General features: G+C 46.2%; 1 protein-coding gene and 2 long non-coding RNA genes across 4 annotated transcripts in view; 1 reads left to right on the top strand and 2 right to left on the bottom strand.

The window, feature by feature from the left end:
• The window catches only part of LOC135373210 (uncharacterized), a 60,127-nt gene extending 35,758 nt beyond the window's left edge, over positions 1–24,369 (top strand). Inside the window, exons 3-4 of the long non-coding RNA XR_010416353.1 lie at positions 21,309–21,362; positions 24,183–24,369. This is a non-coding gene — a long non-coding RNA (uncharacterized LOC135373210). The remainder of the gene's footprint in view (positions 1–21,308; positions 21,363–24,182) is intronic.
• Positions 6,642–7,746, bottom strand: LOC135373232 (uncharacterized). 2 transcript variants are annotated; one of them, XR_010416367.1, is made up of 4 exons: positions 7,665–7,746; positions 7,268–7,416; positions 6,982–7,188; positions 6,642–6,807 (listed from the first exon to the last, which is right to left on the bottom strand). It is a non-coding gene; the product is annotated as an uncharacterized LOC135373232 (long non-coding RNA). The 2 variants fall into 2 exon arrangements; XR_010416366.1 differs by lacking the exon at positions 7,665–7,746 and having other exon boundaries at positions 7,268–7,493.
• On the bottom strand, positions 7,903–21,205 carry LOC135373195 (uncharacterized). The gene is made up of 13 exons (XM_064606438.1): positions 21,005–21,205; positions 12,988–13,206; positions 12,862–12,927; positions 12,731–12,799; positions 12,619–12,669; positions 12,508–12,558; positions 12,188–12,287; positions 10,617–10,860; positions 9,923–10,223; positions 9,795–9,857; positions 9,285–9,449; positions 8,937–9,123; positions 7,903–8,162 (listed from the first exon to the last, which is right to left on the bottom strand). Exons 1-13 carry the CDS (start codon positions 21,203–21,205, stop codon positions 7,903–7,905), a joined length of 1,977 nt encoding a protein of 658 aa, XP_064462508.1.
• Positions 24,370–25,731: the final 1,362 nt, after the last annotated feature.

Here is a 25,731-nt window from a genome sequence, read left to right as displayed (position 1 = left end):
CACGCAGTCTAACTTCGTCCTTTGTCGTATGGTGGCGCAATGAGATCTGCCTTTTATCTTTGCAATCTTACACGTTTTTCTCTATGTAATATATCTATTGTTTTCATGCTTGGACATGCAGCGTGTGTGCTGAAAAGGGAAAACCAGGAGCAGAAACCAGAAGTGTCAGCGGGACACCTCGGAGAACACAGTAGGTATGTGTTGGGGATGCAGCAGACAACTGGTAAGACAACTGGTGCAGCAGACAACTGGAGGAGAGCACCACATGGTAGCAACATGTGGTGCTTTTGAATTTTCCTCACAGATGCAGCCAGGATTGCAAATGCATTGCGGTGCTCTCCTGTCTAAAGGAATTTTCATTTCGTGTGACAAGGTACATTACACCCATTAACATACTGATCCATAACCTACTCTTTATATGTAGGTATTATAGAAGTCCTCAGGTATGAAATTGTTTTTTTTTTGTAATTTAGTAATGCGATATGCGTCAGTTATACTGTGCTATTTCTCTGTTGAAGAAAATTCTGATGAAACTGGTACACAGTGCGTTGGGTGCATACAGTAATTCATGACTACCTGCACACGTGATAGTCATGTACTAAGGTCATGTACTGAGAATGTGCTTCGGTCAAAGTGTTGCAGGCTTCAAAACCCTGCATGCATCAGAACCATTCCACTTTAGGAGGTTTATGATGAACAGGATGTTTAATTTTATGCGATACCACAAATGCTGTTTTTGTAGGTCTGATCTACGTGTAAGCAAATATAAAGAACTGCCAGATGGCTACTTAATTAAAATACATTAATTTAATTTACTGAACTGCGTAATTAATTGGATGTTTTGGGGCCGTACTGAGATCAGTCAAAGGTGGGGCAATTCTTGTTCAAAGAACCATGTGATATGAATTATTTATGGTTAGATTTTTCTTTTACAATGCCGAAAGCAAGGCAAAACTGTGGAAGAAGTGCATGTACTGCACCACCACCATTTCTGTTCGCGAGCCAAATGCTTCAACTAAAATTTGCGCCAGATTGGTGTGACAGCTGACTGCGGTAAATGTTGCTCTGCTGGCTGATGTCCATGTATGTCTAGGGATTTCGTCACAACACAAGATCATTTATGTACGTGGTTGTACTTCTATCACTTGTGCGCATGTTCGACTAAGCCCAAGTAAATTAGTTGCAGACTTTCTAAAAAACTTGCTTTCTTTAAACATAGACTGCCTCGCTTTATGCTATCACGGCTTTGCAGAAAAGCATGAATTAATAATATTGATGAATTTTATATATTAATTTCACGTCTAGTGCTTTTATATATATATATATCACTAAATACCAAGTCCGCCTGGACGTGGAATCCACCTGCAAAGACTGCATCAATGCTCTCATCATAGCTTTTAGGTAAAGTGTTATAGACAAGGAAAATAATCTTGTTTTTTGCATGTTTTGTATCATCCATGTTTGTGTGTCTATTATATATTGCGTGCAGTATTCAGCTCACTTTCTTTTTTGTTTGTTTTTTTATTTTGTTTTCCGTAGCACTAAGGGCAGGTGTTTATCATGTCTAAACTGAGACTGAGCTAATATTTGTGAATATAGGTTGCACTCGGTGTCATTTTTATGTATGTACCTGCAAACTAAAGGAAACAAATGGGAGAAGTCTAGCACTCGCAAGTGAATAAAATAAGTACTTAAAGAGATTGAAACATATATTTTACTGAAATACAAGCTTTCGGTAGGAGTCCGCCCTTCATCAGGTGTGATACATTGAACACTTGGTAGAGGTATTTATACTAATGTACATCTAATTTGTCCCCTTTCTCTAATGCACATTAGCATACATATATCTACCAAGCGTTCAATGTATCGCACCTGATGAAAGACGGACTCCGTCCGAAAGCTTCTTTTCCAGTAAAATAAATGTTTCAATGTCTTTAAATACTTATTGTATATACATGCGCTTTGTCTGTTCAGGGAGACACGTGGACGATGCCTTTTTGCATCATATACTCAACTGACGAGGAGCCCGTCCACGTTGCTCTCAATGGAGCCAATGTAGTATAAATAAAAAGCTTGTTCCTCATATGCCTGTTTTATGTGCTTGGACGAGACATTGTGCTAAAAGCACACGACACTCCTCTAAATGAATTCTAAAGCAAAGCGATAGAAACTCTCATTAATAGCTCAGAGTTTCTATAGAATTACGGTGGCCAATATTCCAAAACAAATCGGTAGGAACTCATCAGGATCTCTTAAGAGATTCTATAGACTCTCTCTGGAGTATTTAATGTCCCTGTAGAGTCAACGCAATAGAGCAATCAATTCACATTTTTCCGCTTAGCGCCACCATTCACGCAATGCGTCAACCTGTCAGAGCGTATTGGATCCAATTATCTGTAAGAAGTTGACACGATGGCCGTTTCGTGGCGCTACGTGCACGTTTAATGCAGAACCGTTTATCGACAGATCGTGTTAGGAGAGCAGCTTAAGAGGCACAAAGAGGAGACAGACAACAGAGCGCAGCCTGCTGAGCTGCGCCAGTAACACAATGTTCATATATCAACATGCCAAAATTGCTTCATTACCTATTAAGACAGTTTGGCCAGTCTCTTATCTTTTCCCGCCTAGTGGGCGGAGCCCGTTTTGATGCCAGACACGTCGTTGCGCCGCCCAAAAGGCCTTGAGCCAAGCTCAATCCGTTCCGAATACGCTTATCAGCCGTCTGCTCTCTTAAAAAAGGGGCGGCCGTAAATTAACTCCTTTTATGGGAGTATATCCTCGCCATATGTATCACTTCCTTCGGAGTGTACAATTACTTTCCAGTTAGGAGATAAGGGTCTTCTCATCCCCCAAAGGGGGTAAGTAGACACCTTTTTAACAGTAATGTTACACTCCAAAAAGGGAAGCGTATATGTGGCAAGGGCTACTTCCAAAAATGACTTTGATTCAAAAAATCGTGTCAAAAATGACACGATTTTTTTAAGTGCACGTGCTTTGTGCCGCTTAATAGAATCTACCAGAATCGCCAGCTTATGACCCACAGCCGCCTGTGGGGGCTTTGTTACCAATCTGAAAGAATTGAACGATGAAGGGCTTTCGGAGGACCAAGCTTGCACGTGTGTTCCCTCCTTGCGTCGTAAACAACGCTCAGCATCAACATGGCGTCGACGGCCGGCTAACGACGGGGCAACGCTAGAACACAAAGCGAGGGAGGTCGCCGTGACGTCGCATGACGCTCTTCAAGTTGGGCTGCTCCTAATGGCCAAACTCGCTCTAGAAGCGGCTCTGGTTGAATTGCCATTCCTTTCAATGATTATTGAAGGCTTCCTGTGCAACAGTGCTGTAAATAATCCGTTTCGACGTTCGATACCTAAAGGAGCATTACTCTTGGAAATACAAAGAAGGAGAAGACTAGGAAACCCAGACCCGCACCACAGGAGGTATCGCAGATCTGGGCCTCATAGAGAAAGAAAAAGCTAAAGATAGAAATAGTACCTAAGATAGGGTTAGTGAAGGAAGACGAAATATGAAATGAGAAAAAGAAAAGGTAATGAGCTAGCGAAACCACAGCCGGGGGAGGGGGAACAGGCAACACCAGCGGCTTTTATCTCTTTTATACAACAGACAAAACGCCTTCAATAACCTACATATACAAAATACACTGCAATGCCACCGCAATTGCAAAACAAATACAAAAAATAATGACAAACCAATCAAACCTTACAAAATCAAACGTTACAGCAGTACGTCACGAACATCCATCCTTTACGAACTAGTCCCCGGTCACCGTCCGTCACTCCATCACCCTCCTGGCCGACTTCGCCGACGCTGCACCATGCACCGGCTTCTCCGACGCTGCACCACGCATCACGACACCTTATGTTTCCGTTGTCAACCCTCTCGGGCTGCAGCTGAGAGGGTCCGACTGCTGCAGTAAGTCCGAGCTACGCCACAGTTCACTGGTCACAGTCCAGAGTCCACATTCACCAGAGGTCACTGTCGCCGTGACACATTGTCCACCCTCCCGGGCCAACTTCAATGCAGCACCTTGTACCTTGGAGCAATACCATTTCCAAAGACCCATCAATGCAATCAAAAGGACCCGGATAATCCTATCCCCAGGGCCTCGCCCGCCCGACAAATGGAATACCCCATCCCCCAACTGCCTATCCTAGACGACCATTAGGATCCCACTGGTGCAAAAGAAACATTGTGAATACAGGAAACATCCGACCGGGTCCAAAGGGACAACCCTGTCCCAATCACCGAAAAGGGACCAAAATTGAGCGACCAGAACCGCGCTACACCGCCCCCGCCGCCCCCGAGAAACGTCCTCCCACTCCCAACACTGCACTGCCTCAGTCCCTGCTTTAGGTGACCTGTAACGAGTCCCTGGAAAGGGCAGAAATTACCCAGCACGTGAGCACATCGCAGTGCTACAAACACACCGTATGTATCTTAAAAGGCGCTGTGCAGTCACAGGCATCTCAGGCACAAAGGCCCCACCGCCACCACCCGCCAACCTCCCAGCCGCCAGCCGCGCACCGTACCTCCACCGTGGGGGGAGCTGAGGGGACGGACCGGCCGCCGGACGCCTTGAGACAACCCCCCGGAACCCCCAAGGACCAAACCAAGGCACCCGAGCGAAGCACCGTCGCTAGCAATACACCCTCGAGACATATATAGTAAAAAATCATAATAAAAAAGAACAGGTCACGCGTTCCACCAACCTCGAGGGTGATAACTAACTCCACCAAGTAGGAAATATTCAGGTCATGAGGAGAGCGCCCGCCCCTCGGAAAAGTGGGGGCACTTCGGGAGCACGAAACGTAACGGCATCACACCATGCTTTCATGCTTCATCGTTACAACCTCCATTTATCTCCATTCCTTAAAGGAGCACCCTAGTGACCCCCCAAAAAAATCGCGTGATTTGTGTTGGTCGAAGGTCCGGACGTCCAACAATGGGTTTGCACAATCTTTACACCCGTGGTTGAAGCGAACCTCATGTTTGAGTCGCTTCTTTGTGACGAGAGGAGGAAGCCCTTTCCTTTTCTTTGAGAGCGGCCCCCAGAGGCCATGTGACACCACGTCACCCCTGACGCAGACGTGACGTAGAATGTCGATCCCGTCCATCCATTCATGGCCCGACTCCGAAGTGACGTAAGTTGACAGCGGTCATCGGCACCGGATCGGGACGCGCGGCTGCGGAGGCAGAGACGGGACCGGCGTTTTGTTGACGACCATGGCAGGCCAGTTAAACGAACACGAGTTCTTTGGAACACTGACGCCCTGGGAAGCACGGATACTGCAGCGTTGCCGGGACAATAAGACAACGTTGTACGAGACGCCAGTTCTTCCCGAAGGTGCGAGTTTGCACGGTGTTGGGGACTGTCAGCCGTCCGAGCCTTCTCCGTCTCCACCACGTGATGGCGGCAACTGGTAAGCCGCTTGATGTAATTTCGACTAACTGGACGGTACACGAAGTTGTGTTTGCTACTATGCAGGTGCGCTTGTGGGAGCTGCACGCGCATGCCGACGGCGCGAGAAGATATCTGCTGCAGAGATATCGCCGAGGTGCGGCGAAAATTGACAGGGTGCTGCATCACCGCGCATCCAGAGTTCGGATCGCTGTGTCTGTCGGCCATTGTGCTAGAAGTTGTCGGCATAGAGTACCGGAGGTACGGAATTTTGCTGGGCAAAAAACGGGACGAGTAAGTGAATAACTATTGTTCATATATGAATAAGTGAGAAAACTGGTGAAACAGAGCAGTTGAACCAACGACACACATGTCTGTTTGTTTGCTTTTTTCGTACAATATTTTTGGTTTGATTTGTACTGCTCAGCGGAAAGGTTTACCAAACACTTATATTTCTTTTAGTTTTTTGTGGGGGAGCAACAATACTCACAAGCTAATGGAACTGAAGGCCTTGTTGAGCTAGTGGTGGCTGAGAGAACTCAAATAGAAGAGGAAAAACTCGAGTGCTTGGTATGCTTTTCTCCAAAGTCCTGTCCGTGTCCAAAGCGCAACCGGGCGTTATAAATTCCGCTGCATCTCACAAGTTAAACAGCACATGGCATTTTAGTCTTTACAATTTACTGTCATCATTTGCATGTTGCAAAAAAGAAGTACATGCATTGTGAGCACCATTGATTTCCTCCTAGCCACCCCAGCAGCCATTAGGGAACGTTTGTTGAAGAGAGTCCTTGGAATAAATCAGCTTAAGATTCTGTTCTATTAGTGTTTCTATAAATCCCCATGGATGCCTGGGAAAATTCCCATAAAATCACCACATCCCACAGACTTCCTGCACAGGCTGTACATACCAACATATGTCTAGCAAACATATGCATATATACACGTTTTATTTACATATTTTTACATATTTACATATATTACATTATATATTACATTACATATTTACATATATTACATTATATATTACATTATATATTACATTACATATTTACATATATTACATTATATATTACATTACATATTTACATATATTTTGCATGTGTGACATTTCCACAATTTTTATCTCATGGTTGTACGTATTTGTATATTCTCATTTGTATCATGTGTTTACATATCTGTAAATTTTTATATTACAAAAGTAAAAATTAGTTATTCCTTCCCATTTCTCTTTGTTTTCAGGATACTGCGTCACATAGCATATCGTCATTTCACTTCCTGGACATGGGGGCCTCTTCCTCCGGAGGATAGACGAGTGCTTCCATCATGCGTGGTAACGGCGATACGAAAGGCCTTCCCTTCACGATCTGGCAGCTACAGGGGCTTTAGATCTGCAAAATAAATATGGTCATGCACTGTCCCATGTTGCTGTGAACCTGTAGCATCACTGGCATGAACACAAGACAAATCAAAATGTGAAACTTAATAACTGACAAAGCTTTACTGTTCACAAAAAATAGGTTTATAGCAATTGTACAAATTTAATTTCAGCTGCAGATGCTCACCATATGCATGCTACTCTGTACACTGGAGGCAGCTGCAAGGTCCCAACCTACGTTGTCTTGCGTAAATGAGTTCTCGCTTGTCTGGGGCAGGGTTTGTTTGGCTTAAGAATGGAGGGTCGTCACCAGAGTATGCTTTGAATGCCTCGGGGAATGTAGCCCATGTGTTGCATAGCTCCACACACTTGTCAACAAGTTGATTGTAGTAATCTAAAATAGTGTTCACACTTGCTCTACAACCCTGCAGGCATAGACAAACACCAAGGAGCACACACGTCACAATACTTACGAAATGTTGGCTCCTCTTTGATGGGCAGTGCAACGTGTTCCCCTTTGTGAACTTTCGATGCTTTCACTCGATACCTGAACTCCCCATCTTCGGTCAGTGCATGCTGTCTGTCTGAGTTCTCGTTAAAGTGAAGAATGGCGAGATACACCCTGGAAAAGCCAGTTTAAGGTTGTTCCTTTTTGTGTTATGCACTGTGATCCAAATAAAGCATTCAAGAGAGCTTCACCAACAAAGGAAATGAGAGGCTACTTTTGTGGTACTTGTGCTAGAAACAGGTGGTATTTTGATGTAGCAACTGATTTTAACTCAATTGGTGAAGCTTCGTTTGAAGCTCTATTAGTGAAGCGCTCATGAAAACCTAAATTTGTGCACACTGCACCGTGAATTGCATTTGTACCTGCTTCTCATCACTCTAGCACAGAACCCCACAGATTTCGGAGCGAATCTTATGAGTAGGCTGTGAAATGCCTCTAGGCCTGATGTCTGTAGGTCTGGTGAAAGCTGCTGTATGTCCTTCAGCAAATGCTTTGCTTGCGCAATGGCATTCAGCTTTGCCTTTGGCCGAGAGTCTGTAAAATGAGCACAGTGACTATCTGTTTTCAACCTCTTTGCGAGCACTTTCTCGTCGTTAAAAGTCATATCTTACTCGGGAGAAGCCAGGGTCGCTTTTCGTCGGTGAGAGGCCCATGGAGACAGCGTGAATATGGTCCATCGTGACCATGATGGATATTTGAAACATGATTCGTAAAGCTCCGCCACATGGAGAGAAGTCGATCAGGGTCGCCCTCACTGTGTGTCACGCAGTGATACAGGTGAGCTGTGACTGGCTTTACCCACAGCTCTAAACCGCCACAGTCTTTGCTCTTGCTGGCTGCCACCATCTTTTTCCTGATACCTGTTACAGACAAAAGGATTTCTGCTGCTATACTATGTACTGGCTAACGGCAAATATCAAAGATGTATCATTCCCGTGGCAGTGCAGACTTTAGACACATTAATATGACCAAGTCCCTGCCCTCCAATCTTGGACATACAGCAAATGGTCATGCTGACGAGAAACATACAAAAAACTCCACTTCCTCTTCCGGCCAGGTGTACTACATGTTCCCACCTCTGAGAAGCAGAGGATTTGTCCGTAAGAAGTGACTGTTTTGTTTCACATGCAATTTGCAATCTCTGTGTTGTCTCCAAGTTTTCGGTCCTTCTCTGCATCGCTTTCTGCACAAGAGCTATGACTCACCAATGAATTTATTTCACAAGGGGTGTGTGCGTTGGTCGACATCGTTCAAACGTGTCAGCCTGGTCCCCTGTACTTTGTGGATCACAAGGGTCGCAAGTTCAACAGTTGGCAGTCACAAGAGTGGGTAAGCATTGGTGTTTTTCACTATTCATCCTCAAAAGTTTGTTGACTGTCGACGAGCTCAATGGCTGGCGGTCATAATAACGTCCGCAAAATTTCGGTCATAATCCGATTGGAGAGGTGTCATAATAACAAGAAACAGTTACATGGTGTTCTTGTGGGGAAATACAGTTTCCAAGAAAAAGAGTCACAAAGTAAGGATATCGCAGTAACAAATATCACAATAATGAATTTAGACTATATTTTACACCCTGTTACTCAAGCAACATGCAGCTAAGAATCAAGGCAGAACATGGAATGGTCACATACCTTTAGACACGTGCCATACGTCAAACTGGTGTCTAACATTCGGATGTGTAGTACGCATGTACTTCCGGACACCAGGGTGTCGATCTGTAGTGAAGGACTTTAATTTAACGTTGAGGTCTGCCAGTTCTTCAAGTCCCCGGCGAACCGCTTCTAGTTCCATGTGGCTGCTTGAAGGAACTTCGTTTGCCTGGAATGGCAATAATTAGAGGCAACATGTCATAGGCCATGGCGATTTGGCATTGGCTTCAAAGTAAGGGTCAGATATCCAATTATTCGCTTTCCTATTAGAAAAATTCAAGTAAATTGTGCTCTAAATTACGACACTCTTTTTTGACTACTGTCACTCACTTGCATCTGAACAGTGTGGACAATCTTGTTCAAACCATCATGGTAAAAATTATATGTGAGGAACTTGGAGCTGTGTCCCGGTGAATCACAGCGTCCATCTCCAGCAAGCGAACATTCCCTTCCCTGAATCTCTGTTAGGAGTTCTGCCTGATGACTCGTCCACACCTGAAGCAAAGTACAGCATTGCACAAGCAGCAATAAGTGCACTGTGTTACTATTGTGCTCTGGCTGTTTTTCACAATTAACTGTCAGTACAACGTACAGCAGGGGTCAAAACTCTGTGGAACACATGGGTTTCGAATTTTCATTCACATAGCAATCCCAACAACATGTGGGGAATATTATAAGTGAGTTTTTTTTAGCTGATCTGTCACGGGCTCTGCTCAGTTACTATAACCCAACTGCTGGTGGGCTGGCTGAGAGTCCACGCCTTCCACAGACTCCCAGGCTGTATAACCTACTACGTTGTCGATGTTATTAACTTCACTCTGGCTTTGCTAACTGACTTACTTGTTCAATAGCTGGCAATAAGTAGCCCCTTTGGTAGTTGAAATAGGTCTGCTCACAGAAGACCTACAAAATAACAAAACTAATAAATTTGAAGGCTGTGAAAGGCGTGTGGATGCGTCGCTACTTACCTTGATATTCATTAGGTCCAGCATCCTGAGTGTCGGAATAGGGTTTGACCCGCTGAAGAGCATTGCTGCTGACAAAAGAACATTCCCAGCTGGCTTGTTGCCAATATAGGGCTGGCTCTCCCATATTCTCTCGTGGCCATCCTTGCACGAATATGTGACCCGAAGGAGTGTTCCTTTCGAAGTGAATGCTGCCTCACACCGCTGTAGACATGTGGGGCAAGTCTGAAAGAGCTTTCTCAACTCGCTCTCAAAGACAATATACTTGTTGTCTTCGTGAGGAGAAGGGTCAAGCATTGTGCTCCTGGCGGCAAAAAAAGAGCGAAGTGAGGAGCAGTACGATACTGAAATGCTCATCGGTAGAGACCAGATGTTCAGGCAAGATGCTTATTCTTTTCCTATGCGTACTTGTGGTGGCCAGACTTCCCACCAGACTAGCGGACGTAGCTCCCACACCTGGAGTGTATTGCAGACGTGTCCAATAGTAGTAATGTGCTCATACATAAGTCCTACAGACAAAATTTACCTGAATCTGACTTACTGACTGACTGTAAAGGAGGTAGAGGTGCCTATATCTGCCTTTTCCGACCTTTTGGTGCCCTTCCCAGGCAGCTAAAACGCTAGCTTCAAGTGACTGAACATCCGATGTCTAGTCAACTACCTCCACTCAATGAGGCCTACTGGCACATGCACTTACAGTACTGTGCTGTCAAGGGTTGGTGTATACGATGGATCATCTGGACATTGTGCCATTGACAGGTCCTCCTCACTGGTAATACTGTCCATTGCAGGTGCTGTGTCACCAGTGAGTGGCGTCGAGGAACGCAAACGGATGGGAGAGAGTGATCTAGCACGTTTCTCATTTGCAGACGAGTTGCACATGAGGTCAGCTTGTACGCCAACAGATTTCATTGGCCTTGCATCAAGGCTGGCTTGGCTGCCTGAAATGTCAAACGTCAAACATATGACTATCTCCTTACACATTTTGGTTGCAGTCACCGAACGTTACATATTAGAGTTACTTACTGAACAGGTATAAGCTGATAATATACATGCTGAAGTATTGTATACTCTTATAGAGGTACATATACAAATTTAGATAGGTTAACAGGGTGCGTTACAAAGAGCACTTGACAAAGAGAGTGGTATGCAGAAACCAAAGGTCATGTTTCTGGCACTTGAGTTAAAAACATGCGCCGCATCAGAAACAGCACCTATATTTTTTTATAGTACCGCAAACATAACCTCAGATTTCTGGCTATCGCTCCTGTCAGTTTTTAATTACGCACCCTGTATAGTAATAAAAAAATTAAGCCTTCACGATTTTTAAAAATTAACAGTGAGCAGCACAAGAATGCTGTTTTCGCGTATAGGTTATGTGGCCAGGCGGACACAAGGTGAGATGATGATTGTTGCTGTTAGTCCTGTAATTAACTAAAAATCATTAACTTTTTAATTACTGAAATTAGCAGGCGTGTTCATATTGGAAACTTTGTGATATTCATATTTGTAGGTGATTCGTTCACTACGATGATTCGACAAATGGGAAGCACCTACGAATACGGACATCCCAAAGTTTCCAATATAAACACGTGCACTAATCTCAGTAATTAATGAATTTTAGTTATATATCGGTTGTCGGCGACGATCATGGTCTCACCTTGTGTCCGCCCGGCCGCATAACCTATACACGAAAACAGCATTCTTGTACTGCGCACTGTTTCTTTTTTAAAAACCATGAAAGCTTAATTCTGATCACCCTATTTTACAGATCATGAAAAGTACATGAGCGAAGTGCCAGACACAAAACACAGGGTAAGATTGGGTGGAATGTGAACCCGTATAGCTGAGAACCATGTGGCCTCTTTAGCAGCCAAAGGGCAAGCTTCTCCCTGCTTGTACAACTCCTCTCAGAGTTAATAATAGCACATGGTTACATCACCAAAAAAGATCAGAGGCACCTCGGTGGTCCTTGAGGAATGCTTGTTGAGCAGACACCTTAGAACTGGCCTGGCCAGAGGATTCTGTTCAACAAACATTCCCCAATTTCTGTTGGACTGTCCGACTTGCTTGGGGACACAACCCTGTGTTATTATCAACTCCAAGAGGAGTTGTACGTATGTGTGTCAACCCTTACTTCGCTTGTGCGATTGTAAGAGCTATGTACCAGCTTACTCTTTTTTCCACTCTAAGTGCCGGTTGCATTAGCAATAAATATGTAACTGAGGGATAAAAACATTGGACCAGGAGCCTCGTTTAGATGCCTACCCTTTGAATGTCCCTTTTGCCTGCATGTCTGTACACCTCTGGTCACCTTCACAGGACCTTGTGCCTGTGTACCAACGCTCTTCTGTGACGGTTGAGGATCCTGAAATGTACACGTTCCTTATTTCTTGACTAGCCGTGCAAACTATACAGACAGTGTGCATTATGGTACAAGTAGTGAGAGAGTACTCTGTATTTTGCCCTTGGTGCCTGCTAACACGAAAAGGAGCCCTGGCAGCTTTCAACCAAATTCATGAAGTATAAGCACTTCCACATAAGACAAATTGTGGGGCATGAGGATCATTATATGAATGGCAACTCACGTGTGGAATATCTGTGCCTTCATCTGTGTAGCTGTCATATCCTGTTTCATTCTGTACATAGCAAATAAATGTCACTACCAGAGGTCTCTGATTATTACAAATACCGCTTACCGCTGCACTGCAGTTGCTGTCGTTGCTGCCAGTGATTTGCGATTGAGATATCTGGAAATCACCATGCTTAAGTTACACTTCTGAAATATTATTCCACTGATTTCAGCCTTACAGTGTCTGTGGGGTCAGTCAAAGTCGCCAAAGGGACCTCGCGTTCAGCAACGGGTACCGTGGGATGCGCCTGCAAGTTGTTTTCGTACTTCACAACGTCATTCATCAACGGCATACCTTCAAGAAACTTACCACGTCTGTACGGCAAACTGTCCGACCGTGATCTGTCAACCCCGGTTGGCCGACAACTGGCTCAATCTAGAGTAATATATATGCGTCACTGCAGTGAAAAGGCAACGAGACGGGCACCCAACTCACCGTCCTCGCGCCGATAGTTTCATCAGCAGCAAGTGGTACATCGCCGGCGTCCAATCTCTGTCTTTTCCTCGACTCGCTGCTGCCTGGCAGATTCTGTGACGGGGTGACACCACGCTTGAGGAAGACCCGGAAACTGACGCCGATAGATTTCACGATGCTTGGCGGAGATTCGTAGTCGTCCTGACTGAAGTGCAGACTACATACTCGAATGTTGCTGTCCTGTTCAGCGTTATGACGCTGAATTAGAGCAAGCCACCGGCTTCTTTCTGGCTCATTCTTCGGAACGCTATGCAAACGAAAACCACGCATCCATTTCGTGTTTCGGTTTACGCAGCCCGGCACAGCGCACGGCATGACTACGGATACAGACAACGAACATTCGCCAGCGTAGCAAAACTGTGTGGCCGAGATGTCGAACTGTTTCGGAGACGTCTTCCACTGAAAGTAGGTCCAGCCGAAAACAGTGAAAAGAAGGGCGAACGGCGCCCGCTGTTCGTCGCAGTATTGAGGGGATTGAGGGCGTCTCATATGTGTCACATGATGGGCTATTCAGCAGTACACGGTGCAAAGAAAGACTTGGAATGCAGTCAAGGACGGTCGTTTTGTGTATTACTTTTCTTTTTTATGGCTGCGTTGTGCTTCGTGAATTCTGCAAGCTAAACTAGTGAAAGGTTCCAGAGGAAACGCAGCTAGCTGTTCCAGTAGCAGACGAATTGTTCACAGCCAATCGGCGCACAGGAAACATTCAGCGTCACAGCGGCGGGTGACTCAGCCGCGCTGGCCTCTCGCCGAGGGAGCAGAGTTGATAATCAGATTGCACTGCAACGACAATTCCCTTAGTGTAGATATTTTGCAGGCGTCTCCTGTATTCCCCTTTGGATCGAATGAAAGCAAATTTAATCCGACCAAATATGCCTTAGAATGCTCCTTTAATACGAAAGGAAATGCCAAGGAACTAGATTCCTATGCCTTTATACCATGACTCCACATGTCAATCAGTTGCATCCCTCCACCCTCATGACCCCCCCCCCCCCCCCGACCCTAATCACAACCGGCGCCCCGTCCGGTCTCCCCATAAACTGCCGAAGGGCGAAGCGGCACAGGTAGGCGGGAAAAACCGCGTGCCCAGTCAGCAACTGCGTGATGAAATATTCCGGGTTAGGTGGAACGTCTATATGTAAATTACCTATCCAGTTCTTGATCCAGTGGTCAACACTACAGCATTGACCTTGCCATCTTTTCCACGCCTCCGTGTTCATCAACCCCTTTAATGTTGTCTTTGAAAACGGTTGAAATGTCTTGTCCATTACAGTTTGTGTTCTGTCGAACGGAATGGCAATCCTCTCTCGTGGGTGAACACCCCAGATCGGGTAGCATCTATCAATCTCATCCGGCTTTATTACCTTTTCCCCTATCATAACCTGCCTACCGGCTTTCCAAATCCGAAAGAACAAGTACTCAGCCCATGCCTTATGCATAATTGGCAGAATCTTACAAATTACTGGTAGAATCTCGTTTGGCACCGTATTATATCCCCTGCAGATCTTTAACAAGGGAACCCTCTGAATAGCTTCCAAGTTTCTTTTCATGTGGGAGTCGTCTTCTCTAAACCAAGCTCCTACACCATACAATATAATGCGTTCAACACATGTTTGATATAGTGACTTAAATAAATGATACCTATTACTATTCTGCCCTATGAGCGAGAGGCGCTCATTATTTAAATAAAAATTCAAATGAGTTTCGTGAAAAAAGCAAACTTCTAAAGCAGGCCGCCGTCGGCACTAAAATGGGTACTACCCCTTTTGGGACCTTCAGTGGACACCTTTTAGAGAAAAATCTGCCACCGAAGCGGGTCATTTGTTGCAGTAATTAATTGGTTTCGGCTTACGTATTTTTGTCGCGGCTGGTCACGGCGAAGCGCAAAAGGACGTAATTCATTGGTGTAAGGACCTAATTCATTGGTGGACATGAGAGTGAAAGAGCGTCCTTTTGCACTTCACCGCGAACAGCCGGGACAAAAATATGTAAACAGAAATCAATTAATTACTGCAACAAATGACCCACTTCGGTTGCAGATTTTTCTCTAAAAGGTATCTACTGAAGGTCCCAAAAGGGGGCAGTACCCATTTTAATGCCGACGGCGCCCTGCTTTAGAAGTCAGCTTTTTTCACGAAACTCATTTGAATTTGTATTTACATAATGAGCGCCTCCTGCTCAATCACGCGGTGAGCATCTTGTATGCGGTATTGGACAGATACTTGTAAAACAGAAAGTTATTCGGTTGGTGCACCGGTTCGCGAATTATTTAGGCCGGGGGTTTAACTCAAACACCCGGTATATACTTTGCAGCAACATAGCGCAGCCACAATGAACGTGATACGGATGTATTGTGACCACTCGAATTACAATGTCTATATGAAAGTGATCTTTGGAGTTGCGCCCCACAAAAAATATTTATCTTGTAGAGCGTGACGTGCTATGTTGACGGAGATAGCCTTTATGTGGTTTTGAATGTTTACTTGAGAGTGTGCATGGCTCAACCCATGCACGCCATATTTCATTCACAATGTTTTCGCAAAAAATACATGTGGTCTCAGGTGGGTTCCACCTCGTCGGATACTGCTGGATGATCACTGTTTCGATAATCAAGACGAGCCATAAGGTGATGCAGTAGCTGGCACACTTCTTCCTTTCTTTCAGTGAGATAGCATTTACACCGCATGGCTGTTATATTACTTATCAGGCAACCATTATTGCGACTCTATTTACCTCCATCCGTTGTCTTTTCCTGTCTCCGCAATCTGCAGCTGCATATATCGTTGACACAACATCCCGGTTGAGACACTTTCGTGTGTAAACTCTAAAGTGCTCTTCAAGTTACACGTTGCTTCCGTAACACTCAGAGGCGAAACGATCGGAGCAAGTAGTTCCTTTTTAAGGTGACACCCAGTCGGTGCTGTAACCGATTCCTGTAATCCAAAAGCTTCCCCTTCCGCCTTTGGGAAACTTGTGTACGAAGTATTAGAATTGCAGGATGCATTGTTCTTCCTGTCGGGAGCAAAGCATTCACGTACGCATATTCGGCACCCTGCACGAAACAGGAAGCCACGTTGGATTGACCTGACAAATGCTTTGCAGACAAAGGAAAGCAACACTGCGCAGTCTCACTGCGCATCACTGCCTCAGTCTCAATCTCCCCAGCACACGTATCAGATCGGCAGAAGAAACCAAGCCGAATGTCATGCTAAGTAAGACCCGCCCAAAACATTCGCGACCTCAGTGCGACGTCGGCGCAGGGTTTGCGGGTCGCGAGTCAGATTATCAGTGAAACTAAAAATTCAACCAAAAAATGTCGTGAAGCGTTTAGGATAACTACTTTGCACACATAACCACTACGCCTAATGTGTGCGTCATCTGAGTTCCCCTTGCGGCTCTGTCTGCATATAGGCCCAATCTGGGACTCAATTGGTGCTCATTCAATCTCATGGGGCCAGACCTACCAGCGCATTTCAGCCAAGGTTGCTGCCGTCAAATTCGCCGACCAGGCTTTGTTGTGAAGATGAGTTGCCCTTTCAGACAACATCGCAGGCCTTTCCTTGCGAATTACGTTTCGCACACCACACACCCTTTATCAACGTGTAATAGTAGTGGTCATTCATCGTGACCCTGTAGAGGAGGTGTTGTTCCTCTACATGAGTCCTGACCGGCGATGATGGAATGTCCCAGCGGGCAGATGGACATGGCCTCACGCTAGGACGGTGCCGGTAGAATTGCCGTGCCAGCGCCGTAGCGCATGGCAGCAGAGGCACGTCTTCGTCATCACACACGGGCCGCCACATCACTCCCCCTCTCAGGCGCGGAGCGGTGTAGAGCTAGCGGTTGAGGTCCGCGCCGATACGTGAAGAGGAGGAAGAAGGGCGATACTGTGGAACAGGGACGGCTGCACTTGCGTCTGGTGCTGAGTTGGCAGAATTGGCGGGATCAATGGTGCGGACATGAGATGGCCGGGAGGGTTCCAGGGGTGGGGTAGGCGGAGAGCACAGTAGGCAAGTAGGCAGAACGTAATGCAGGATGGGGCGACAGAACCGCGACCGGTTCGTGAGCGGTGAGCTCGTAGTGTTGTCGCCAAGGAGAGCGCCGGGGAGCACCATCGCGAAGCACGGGGAGACCGGAGTAGAACTAGTGGCCTCCGTGCGGGTCCCCGGTAGAACATTGGTCCCGGGGCCTCTTGACTGCATCTTGACAAGGTGCCAGTATCTTGTATGGAAGCCTGGTGGGAAGGCGAGGCGGGCAGGGTTCTCAGACTGCTAGCGTAGCAGATGCGGCGGCGCGGTCGACAGCGGCGTACCGCGACCGGTACAGGAGCCTGATGATCGGGAAGGAGCTGCTGGTGGAAGCCCGAGGAGTGCCATCACGAAGCGTGTGGCGACGCGACGTGTGCGACTATGGCGACGTGAGCTGGGTAGATGGGTAAAGGTGGGTAGAACCATGGTGCTACGCGGCCCGCCGTTGCGATGAGCGGAGCCGCGATTGAAGTCATCGCCTAGCGGTTCCTAGGCAGAACGATGCACCGTACCTTCGGAGATGGCTTTGGAGTTGTACTTGCAGAAATTTGGGATGGTACTGGGCCGAATTGCGCCGAACTTGATGTTATCGTTCGGGTCACCAAATGTAGAGGAGGTGTTGTTCCTCTACATGAGTCCTGACCGGCGATGATGGAATGTCCCAACGGGCAGATGGACGTTGCCTCACGCTAGGACGGTGCCGGTAGAACTGCCGTGCCAGCGCCGTAGCGCGTGGCAGCAGAGGCACGTCTTCGTCATCACACGCGGGCCGCCACAACCTCATCCTTTCCATCAATGTCCACGTAGATAACACCCCGCATGTCCCAGAAGGCAGGTCCCACTGAGTTCCCAGTAGACGTCTGGAGTTTGCTTCTTTTGCGGCGTAGAGGCCTTATGTCTCCATTTCATACCCACTTATTTTTGTCTCCGGTGTAGAGCCCTGCGCCATCCGCGGATGGAAGCGGATATCCGCAAGATACTTGCGGATTCGGATGAAAATTTAGCACTTTCTGTGGTGTGCGGATCGGATGCGGATGGCTCGATGTCGGACGGCCAAGACGGGAGAGGATGCATTCTGGCGTTTCGAACCACGCGAGCACCGGCGAGGTAGCGTTCCCCACGTTCCACAAGTCTCTCCATATCGCGTTTGTTGAAAGGTTTACCTTTGCCTTTCGTCGTGAGTCCTTCCGTGACAGCAAGGAGGCATCCGAAATTATACCAACATGCTTCCGGTGGTCTTTACGCGTCCTTCGAAACGTTCGGATTTTGCGGATCGGATGCGGACGGTGCGTTTTGGTCAGCGCTTGGGATGCGGACGTAAACTGTTGTGTATGTTACGGATGCGGATCGGATGCGGTAACGTGTGCGCGGATGCGGTCGGATGCGGATGCCAAAAACCTCATCCGCGCAGGGCTCTACTTCGGGGTCAGAAACGGCGCATCTGTGTTTCATCACATGTAATGATAATCGTAAAAATTCATTCCCAGGTTGAGCAGGTACTCAGTGGCTTGCATACGCGACATCTTCTGGGCACCTGTGTGGTGTGGGGAACCCATCTTGCACAAATTGAACTTACCGCACAGGAATTACGCTGGGAAGCAATGTCCCGAACTATCATTCGTAAGTTGTCAAGGATTGTTTGCTCAACGCCTGCGATGTTCACTGCCGTAACTGCAGTCGGACGAACGCGTCCATGTGGTCTATTCGTCACCATATGTCGTCCATGGCCAAACTATCTGCACCATTCGTACTCTACCTGTTAGCATCGTTTGCTCCCCGCAATGTGCCTGTAATATTCGTATTGCCTTAGTTGGTTTGACGTTGTACTTCACAATGAACTTGATTATGCATCGCTGTTCCACAGCCCAAGAAGGATTGCACTTTGTCCGAAAACAAAAAAAGACTTCGACTCAGAGCCGGCCAGAGGCGAATATCCGCCTGGTGTAGGACAAGCGTGAAGTGCCAACCACCCGCTTTCAAGGGTCAATGTCTAATGACATTACCCCGAACTTTCGCGCTGAGGGTCCCGCCACCCCATGTCTCATGCCTAAGTCTCATCTGAGATAGACTCCCTTTCAGCCCTGTTACCGCAGAATGAAAATGAACACTTGTAGAATACTAGTAGAAAGCAGAAGAGGAGATTCACTCACAAATAGGTAGTATCCCTAATTATCCTACGTGATACTGCATGTGCGTACCCCCTACACGAAGAGGAGCGACACGCTATTCAGGACCGTTGCTTAGACGATACAAGGTAGCGGAGATTTGCTCTCCAGCAAAGGACAACGCATTGTTTCTGATCAAATCAGGGAAGCATTCGGAAGCTCTTATCCCGCGGCTAGGAGTTCGCGGTATGCTTGAAGGCATATCTTGCTTGTTTTGCCTGACCCATGGCTAGAAGAATTGCCAGTGCCTGAATAGTGCAGTAATAATGATCATTTGCAGACGAAATCATGGTATTTTTGACGAGAACAAAAATAATCAAGAAACACGCTACCTTTCGCTTATAATTTTATCTTTGTCGTCTTGTCGCATTTAGTGAAACCATCAACAAGAATTTCACTTTCTGCTGCTTTAATGCCAATTTCTTTTTCACCTCAACGTAATCAAGAACGCAAGATGGTATTCCCTATCTGCATTGCAACCTCCACCGTCCTAGGGTTGCTTGTACGAGTCATTTCTAATGAGCGTGTTAATAGCTGCCATTTTTCTATTTGCCGGACGTCTCAATCTGTGTAGAACTCCATGCACCGTAGTGCTCTCCTCTATGTTAGGTTAGATTGGGTTGGGTTACGTTAGGGCTCGCCCCCACCCCTCGGCGCGAAAGATTCCGACGCCTCGCATAGCTGTATCGTACACGCGCAATAAGGGCGACGTGAAGCCCACGCACGGTGGTATTGCGCAAGGACATGTAGCGCACGTGCTGGCGCCACGTCAGTGCGAAACCACAGCCTATCGCAAACGTCGCAGGTAGTCAGGACCAACAAGTTCCCTGATACAGCTATAGCTGTAAAATTATTTCGGGCTTACTTTACTGCTCAACTTAGCTCCTGATATCTGAGTCCGGTCTGAGAAAAGCAACCGGGGCGGCTGCCCTTTCAGCAAAGACAGCCGCAGTTTACGCTTTCCTTCTTCGCACTTCTCAAGTGGCGCGGAAATATGAGGTGACCTCCTATTCCTCTCCGCAAACGGTCTCCCGCGATTAATAGGGTGATCATTTGAGGAGACCGATGCAAGGCATCTACGGCCATTGAGAAGGAGAAGGAAAGGAGGGGAATAAAGGAAATGAGAGGAGGGGAATAAAGGAAATGAGAGGAGGGGAATAAAGGAAATGAGAGGAGGGGAATAAAGGAAATGAGAGGAGGGGAATAAAGGAAATGAGAGGAGGGAAAGGAGAGGAAATGTGTAAATCGCGAATGTTCTCGCGCTTAACTGGCGAATGACGCAATGCATAGGTTTCGTTCCTTTCCCATTGATGTTAACGTAATTGCACTTCATTGCCCTTAAAGAAATTGCATTCAACATTTTGGCATTACGGTTTGGTGTAGGGTTAAATTAATGTGTATAGTGTAGTTAAATGCTCGCCTGTTAATTAAATTATTACTTACCACAGTACATTGTACGCTGGAAACCTCGCCGGCCTCCTCAACAAAGAGAACCCTCTCGTTTTTTTTCTGTACACTATTTATTTCTTCGTCGTCAGATATACGAAAGGAAGAAGAACACTGATAAGGCACCTGCCACCAACCCTTAAGTACTTGCACTTTCAGTACATTGTTCTGTAACATGGTGCCTCGTAACGTATGCAAAGGTTCGGTGTCGCAAGCTTACGTCATCGTGAATTATAAAACGGATATGAACATTGGTGTGTATTGGTTATGCGAAAAAAAAAGAAACATTACGATCTTCTGGACGAAGATTCACATATATTACCTATATTCGTTACTTACGGTCGGGTGTCCTAGTCTCAACACCAATCGATATCTGAAGGCTGCCCCTTTAAATCGCGTTCGTTGAGGTGTCTCTGGTAAGAGATACTGGTAGTAGATCTGGTCAAGTGTAGAGATACTGGTAGAGAGACTGGTCAAGTGTCGTCTCCACCAGAAGAACAGTCTCTGTTCAAAATATGACTGCTCCTGTCCCACTACCATGTTGCGTAGTTCCAAATGTGCTAGCGCTATCGAGCGTTTCGCTGAACTCTTACTCCACGGTAGTAATTGAACTTGATATCCTTGATCTTTTTTTTTTTTTCAGGAGTACGCTGAGGCACACGGTAGTGGTGTGGACGTTGCAATTAATGATACTAAGGTACGTTAACACCGTAATACTTAAACAAAAACTTTATTGACCAATTGTTTGCTTAGTAGTGAGAATGCTGCTGTGCGTGCTGTATTAAACTTCATATATCAGCTTCCGGACACAAATGGTTCTTGTATACGATGTCCAACATAATGCTATTGAATTCATCAAGGCCGGCCAGAGGCGAATATCCACCTGTGGCAGGACAAGCGTAAAGGGTCCCCCGCTTTCCGGGGCCACGGTCTGAAAAAGTGTTATAGCGATACCCCCGAAAAACTTTTCCTTTGGAGCTCTTAAAAGTTCGGGCCTTTTCGCAGCCTACGTGCGAAGTAACAGCGGTAGTTGTAACGTACACATGCAGTAAAGGGGGATTTATTGGCAGAGAGAAAATGAACGGTAGAAAAAAAAGTAGTTCACCATAGTAATAGCGAGATGAGGTTCGCAAGGTTGTATTTCGCACGCACATGCAGACAACTTGTTTTCTCGTGAAGTTTTCCACATTCTGCCGCAAACTCATTGACCTACAGTTCGCGGTGGTGCATATGTTCTGTAAAATGTACATGCACTCTAAGGAACACGTAAACGACCACAGCACATCGCAAGTTTTGTTCTCTGACGAAGTCCGTGTTCATATTAGTGAATAGAAAAAACAACAAAGACTACGTGGGGAGAGCAAGCTGTGCGGATGTCGTAAACAGTTTATGCGCTGCGGGTGTTTTTAACGCAATACGCTGGTGCGCATATTCAAATGTTCCTGAACGGCCCTGCGTTCCTTTTGAGCCATGAGGCGATATTGGAGGTCGGGGAACACATAGCATTCCAGTTTAGAAGCACAAATAAGAGATCGTTAAGAATTTGGTTAAGAACTCGCAATCCTTGGAAAAAAAGAAGCTAACGGCTGTCAAAGTGTGTGCAGAATGTCCTTCATGGTGAATGATCTATGTAGGTGGTATTTTGAGAAGCCGTAGCGTATGGATGCTTCTAAAAGAGCATCTGTCTACACCGAGAGAACACTTTAATGTGGGTAGCTCTTTGCACGACAACATAGCTGACTCGCAGGTCATACATGTCACCTGCGCTTTCGTCTATCAATCCTTCTCCTGCTATTTCTCTCTTTAAGCTCTCGTGCGAGCGTTTAATTTAGATTACCTTAGGGTATAATGATGATTCGGGTTTGAGTGGCGCATCAGCTACTAAGGCCATTGCCTTAGGATATAGAACACTCCCTCCAAAGACTGCATTACCCACAAGCATATGTGTGGGACTGCCACATAAGGACCACTTGCAGGACTCGTGCTGGTTCATGATCCTCAACGGTCAAACGACACTCCGTTCGCTTTTTGTTTCCTTACCTCCAACAAAGAATGTGGAAAGCATGTACTACACCCGTGGCACAGGAACTGTTATTGTGCTGATGTTTAACCGCACACTTGTTTTTTTATTGTTTTATTGTTTTTTTTTCTATGGGGAGCTGTTAAGACTAGTGAGAATGGCTCCCAACCCATTGATAGGACGGAACCCCTCATTGGCACTGAATCTATCTCCAACGTTTTGATCCAGCGTGGCACTATGTTACATCATACCCATAATGAACATTGATTTGTACAAGATTTATACATTGTTTTTGTACAAATTTGTACATTGATTTGTACAATTCTGCCCTCAAGGCACTCTTTACCTTTCTGGACAACTCAGGACTTCGATCCTTATTGTGAAGGGGCTCATTATTTCATTCCCCTCATCACCACCAGCAATGGGGTAGAGTATACCCCCTGCGCTGAAACTCCCCAGCCGTCATCCGGCAATAAAGTTGCTGTTGTTTGTTTGATATGCACAGCTTTGGCGCCTTTTGCAACGTCACCAGTATGCCACCAATCATAACGTCACCTGTCACATTGCACGCATCTTTATCGTTTCAACCCCCCCTTCGACTACGAGCACAATAACACTGCGCAATAAGAGCACTGGGTTCAGAGGCGTCACTTGGCGGCGGGGTCCGTACCCTGTGAGGAACGGGAGAGGGTGACGGCGCCACACCCGTATTCGCTGCGAGATCGACCTATAGGAGGCGACACTATCACCATTCTAGTGTGGATAACACGTGGGCCGATGTTCGGAGTTGATGGTTCTTTTCCGTAATTCTTGTGTATATTCACCGGAAGATCAATTGTGCGGCGATGGTACCATTCTGTTCGGTTCCCCAATGTTCCACCTACTGCACTGAACGCGGAATAAACATGTAAAAGCAGACGACGCGTCCACACTGTGGTACTTCCCTGTTCTTCGCTGCGCGCCGACACCGTTCGATCTCCGAGCGAATACCGACTCTCTACTTCTTTCAACTTTTTTTCTCATGAGGCACTTTCCGAGCATGTTTTTTGTTGTTTGTTTTTTCTGCATGGGTTATGGCATTGTTGTTTATCATGTACCGCCTGTTATGGAAAGGAATATATTATTGGGAGGAGGGGAGGAGGCATGACGAAAAGAGCTCCCTCACCAAGTGACGCGTGTCCCAGTAATCTTTGACTGAGTCTGCTCCCGAAGACCTCTCTCCGCCTAGTTATTTGTTTTCACGGAGTACCGCATGAAAACAGCTAAATGGGGTACTACCACCTGGTATCGCAGACACCTAAAACATGTCGCGGACTTCCTCCGTGTTAGACATTCCAAGCCCAGCAGGAACAAAACATTACTATGACGGGAAATCGACGAGATGGAAGTACAAACAGACCCACTTGACGGCAACTTTTTTGGAGGCAGTGGGTACCTGTAGCGATTTTTTTCTTGCTCTAGGTGTCAGTCTGAGCAACACGAAATATTTATTTACAGAGCTGTGTGAAAGGAGAGTTCATTCCCACGGACGTCAGGATAACGCTGGCGATGGTCCAGTATTTGCGTTCATTCCTCGGTTCGGGAGCACGGATTGGACGCTGAGCCATTCTCGACACCTTCTGGACGAAATTCTAGCGTACGCATAGGAATTTGGTCACCAATCAGACTGATATAGCCTTCTGTAATCGACTGAATCCGCACAATAAAATGAGGAACTGCTGGAATGAGAATGCACAGTTCAAGTTATTGGTTGTCATTGTGTTCACGTGTACCATTCCCAGAGGGGGTACATTTTTTTTTACTTTGCATATCTGCAATCGGCAAAAAATGTGCGAAAACAATTTATTGGTGAACAGAAAACATTTTCAAATTTGCTGCAATTTCAATGTACAATTGAACGATGCAATAGTGGGGTCGAATTAAAAGCCGGGATTGATCTGTTTCCGAGCTCGACTTCTTTGATAGCTGCTCCAGATAACACGAATACAACATGACAGTGATTACGCAGCAACCCAAGCAGCACGCCAATATTGGTCCAATATACGACCCATATGGGCTGCCAAGATTGCCAATATGGGCCCAATATGGGCTGCCAATATAGGAAATGCAACTAGGCTCCATATTGGACCAATATGGGCTGCCCATATTGCACCAATATTTCCGTGGTAACGCGAATGGGGAGTGCGTGCAATAATAAAACATTATCTCATATAACATCCACCACTGATACTACTTCTCCCTTCTTTTTGCTTTTTCATTTCTTGACCCACGTTGCATAGCGTTACAAAAACAACATTGCATCGTACCAAAAACGAGGAACAGGTGCTACGGTCGTCTCGCTGAAGAACCCAGTCCGTTCCACAGAACTGTCAATGCCAAATATCCCTCCGAAGCCTTTATTGGGATCGCAATAGTGTATGAACCAAAAATTTCCAAGCCGCTCCTAGAATACAAAGGAGCGAAACACTTTCGTGACGGCGACGGACATACGCCTCAGCAACTCACACTTACTTCAGTATGCGAAAGAAATGCAAAACCGTAATGTCACACCCCCAACTCCCCTCGGGTAAACCATCTCCCATAATTCCAAAGCAGCGCAATGGGCTCTCGAATTTGCCGAATTTACCGATTTTCAGCTGCAGCGCAAAATTTAATCAGGTTTGTTGTTCAGGTCAAGGGGCATCACAAACAAAGAGGGGGGAAGGGGATGTGCTAGACAGAGAGTTACCCCTCTCTATGGACTGATCACAAAGTAGCCCTGTATGTTTCGCTGAATACGACAAAAAGAGCATACAAAAAAAAAAGATATGCAATGATAACTTTCAATCCAAACCTGTGGAAACCACTAAAACTGAAGTGGTTCTTAACGTAAATAACGGGGGAGAGAGCACAAGCTGGAGATATTGTTGTCTGTGCTTTTGATTGTTCACCGAAGCACTGTTCTTCTGATCAGGGGAAGCTCTATAAAATACAAAAATAATGCAGCACCTGCACGTAAAGTCATTTTTCCTATTCTGTGTTAGCGCTGCGAAGCAACTGCGCCTAT

Source organism: Ornithodoros turicata, unplaced genomic scaffold (assembly GCF_037126465.1).
Source record: "Ornithodoros turicata isolate Travis unplaced genomic scaffold, ASM3712646v1 Chromosome22, whole genome shotgun sequence".
NCBI classification, from domain to species: Eukaryota; Metazoa; Arthropoda; class Arachnida; order Ixodida; family Argasidae; genus Ornithodoros; species Ornithodoros turicata.
Note: the sequence above shows the minus strand (reverse complement) of the source record. Positions and strands in the feature narration are given on the sequence as shown.

Coding starts and splice junctions, on each gene's coding strand:
- LOC135373195 (XM_064606438.1), bottom strand. CDS start 21,205: ATGGTAGTGGGACAGGAGCAGTCATATTTTGAACAGAGACTGTTCTTC. Junction 12,670..12,730: donor TGACTGACCCCACAGACACT/GTAAGGCTGAAA, acceptor GGTGATTTCCAG/ATATCTCAATCGCAAATCAC. Junction 8,163..8,936: donor CGTATGGCACGTGTCTAAAG/GTATGTGACCAT, acceptor TGTCTGTAACAG/GTATCAGGAAAAAGATGGTG.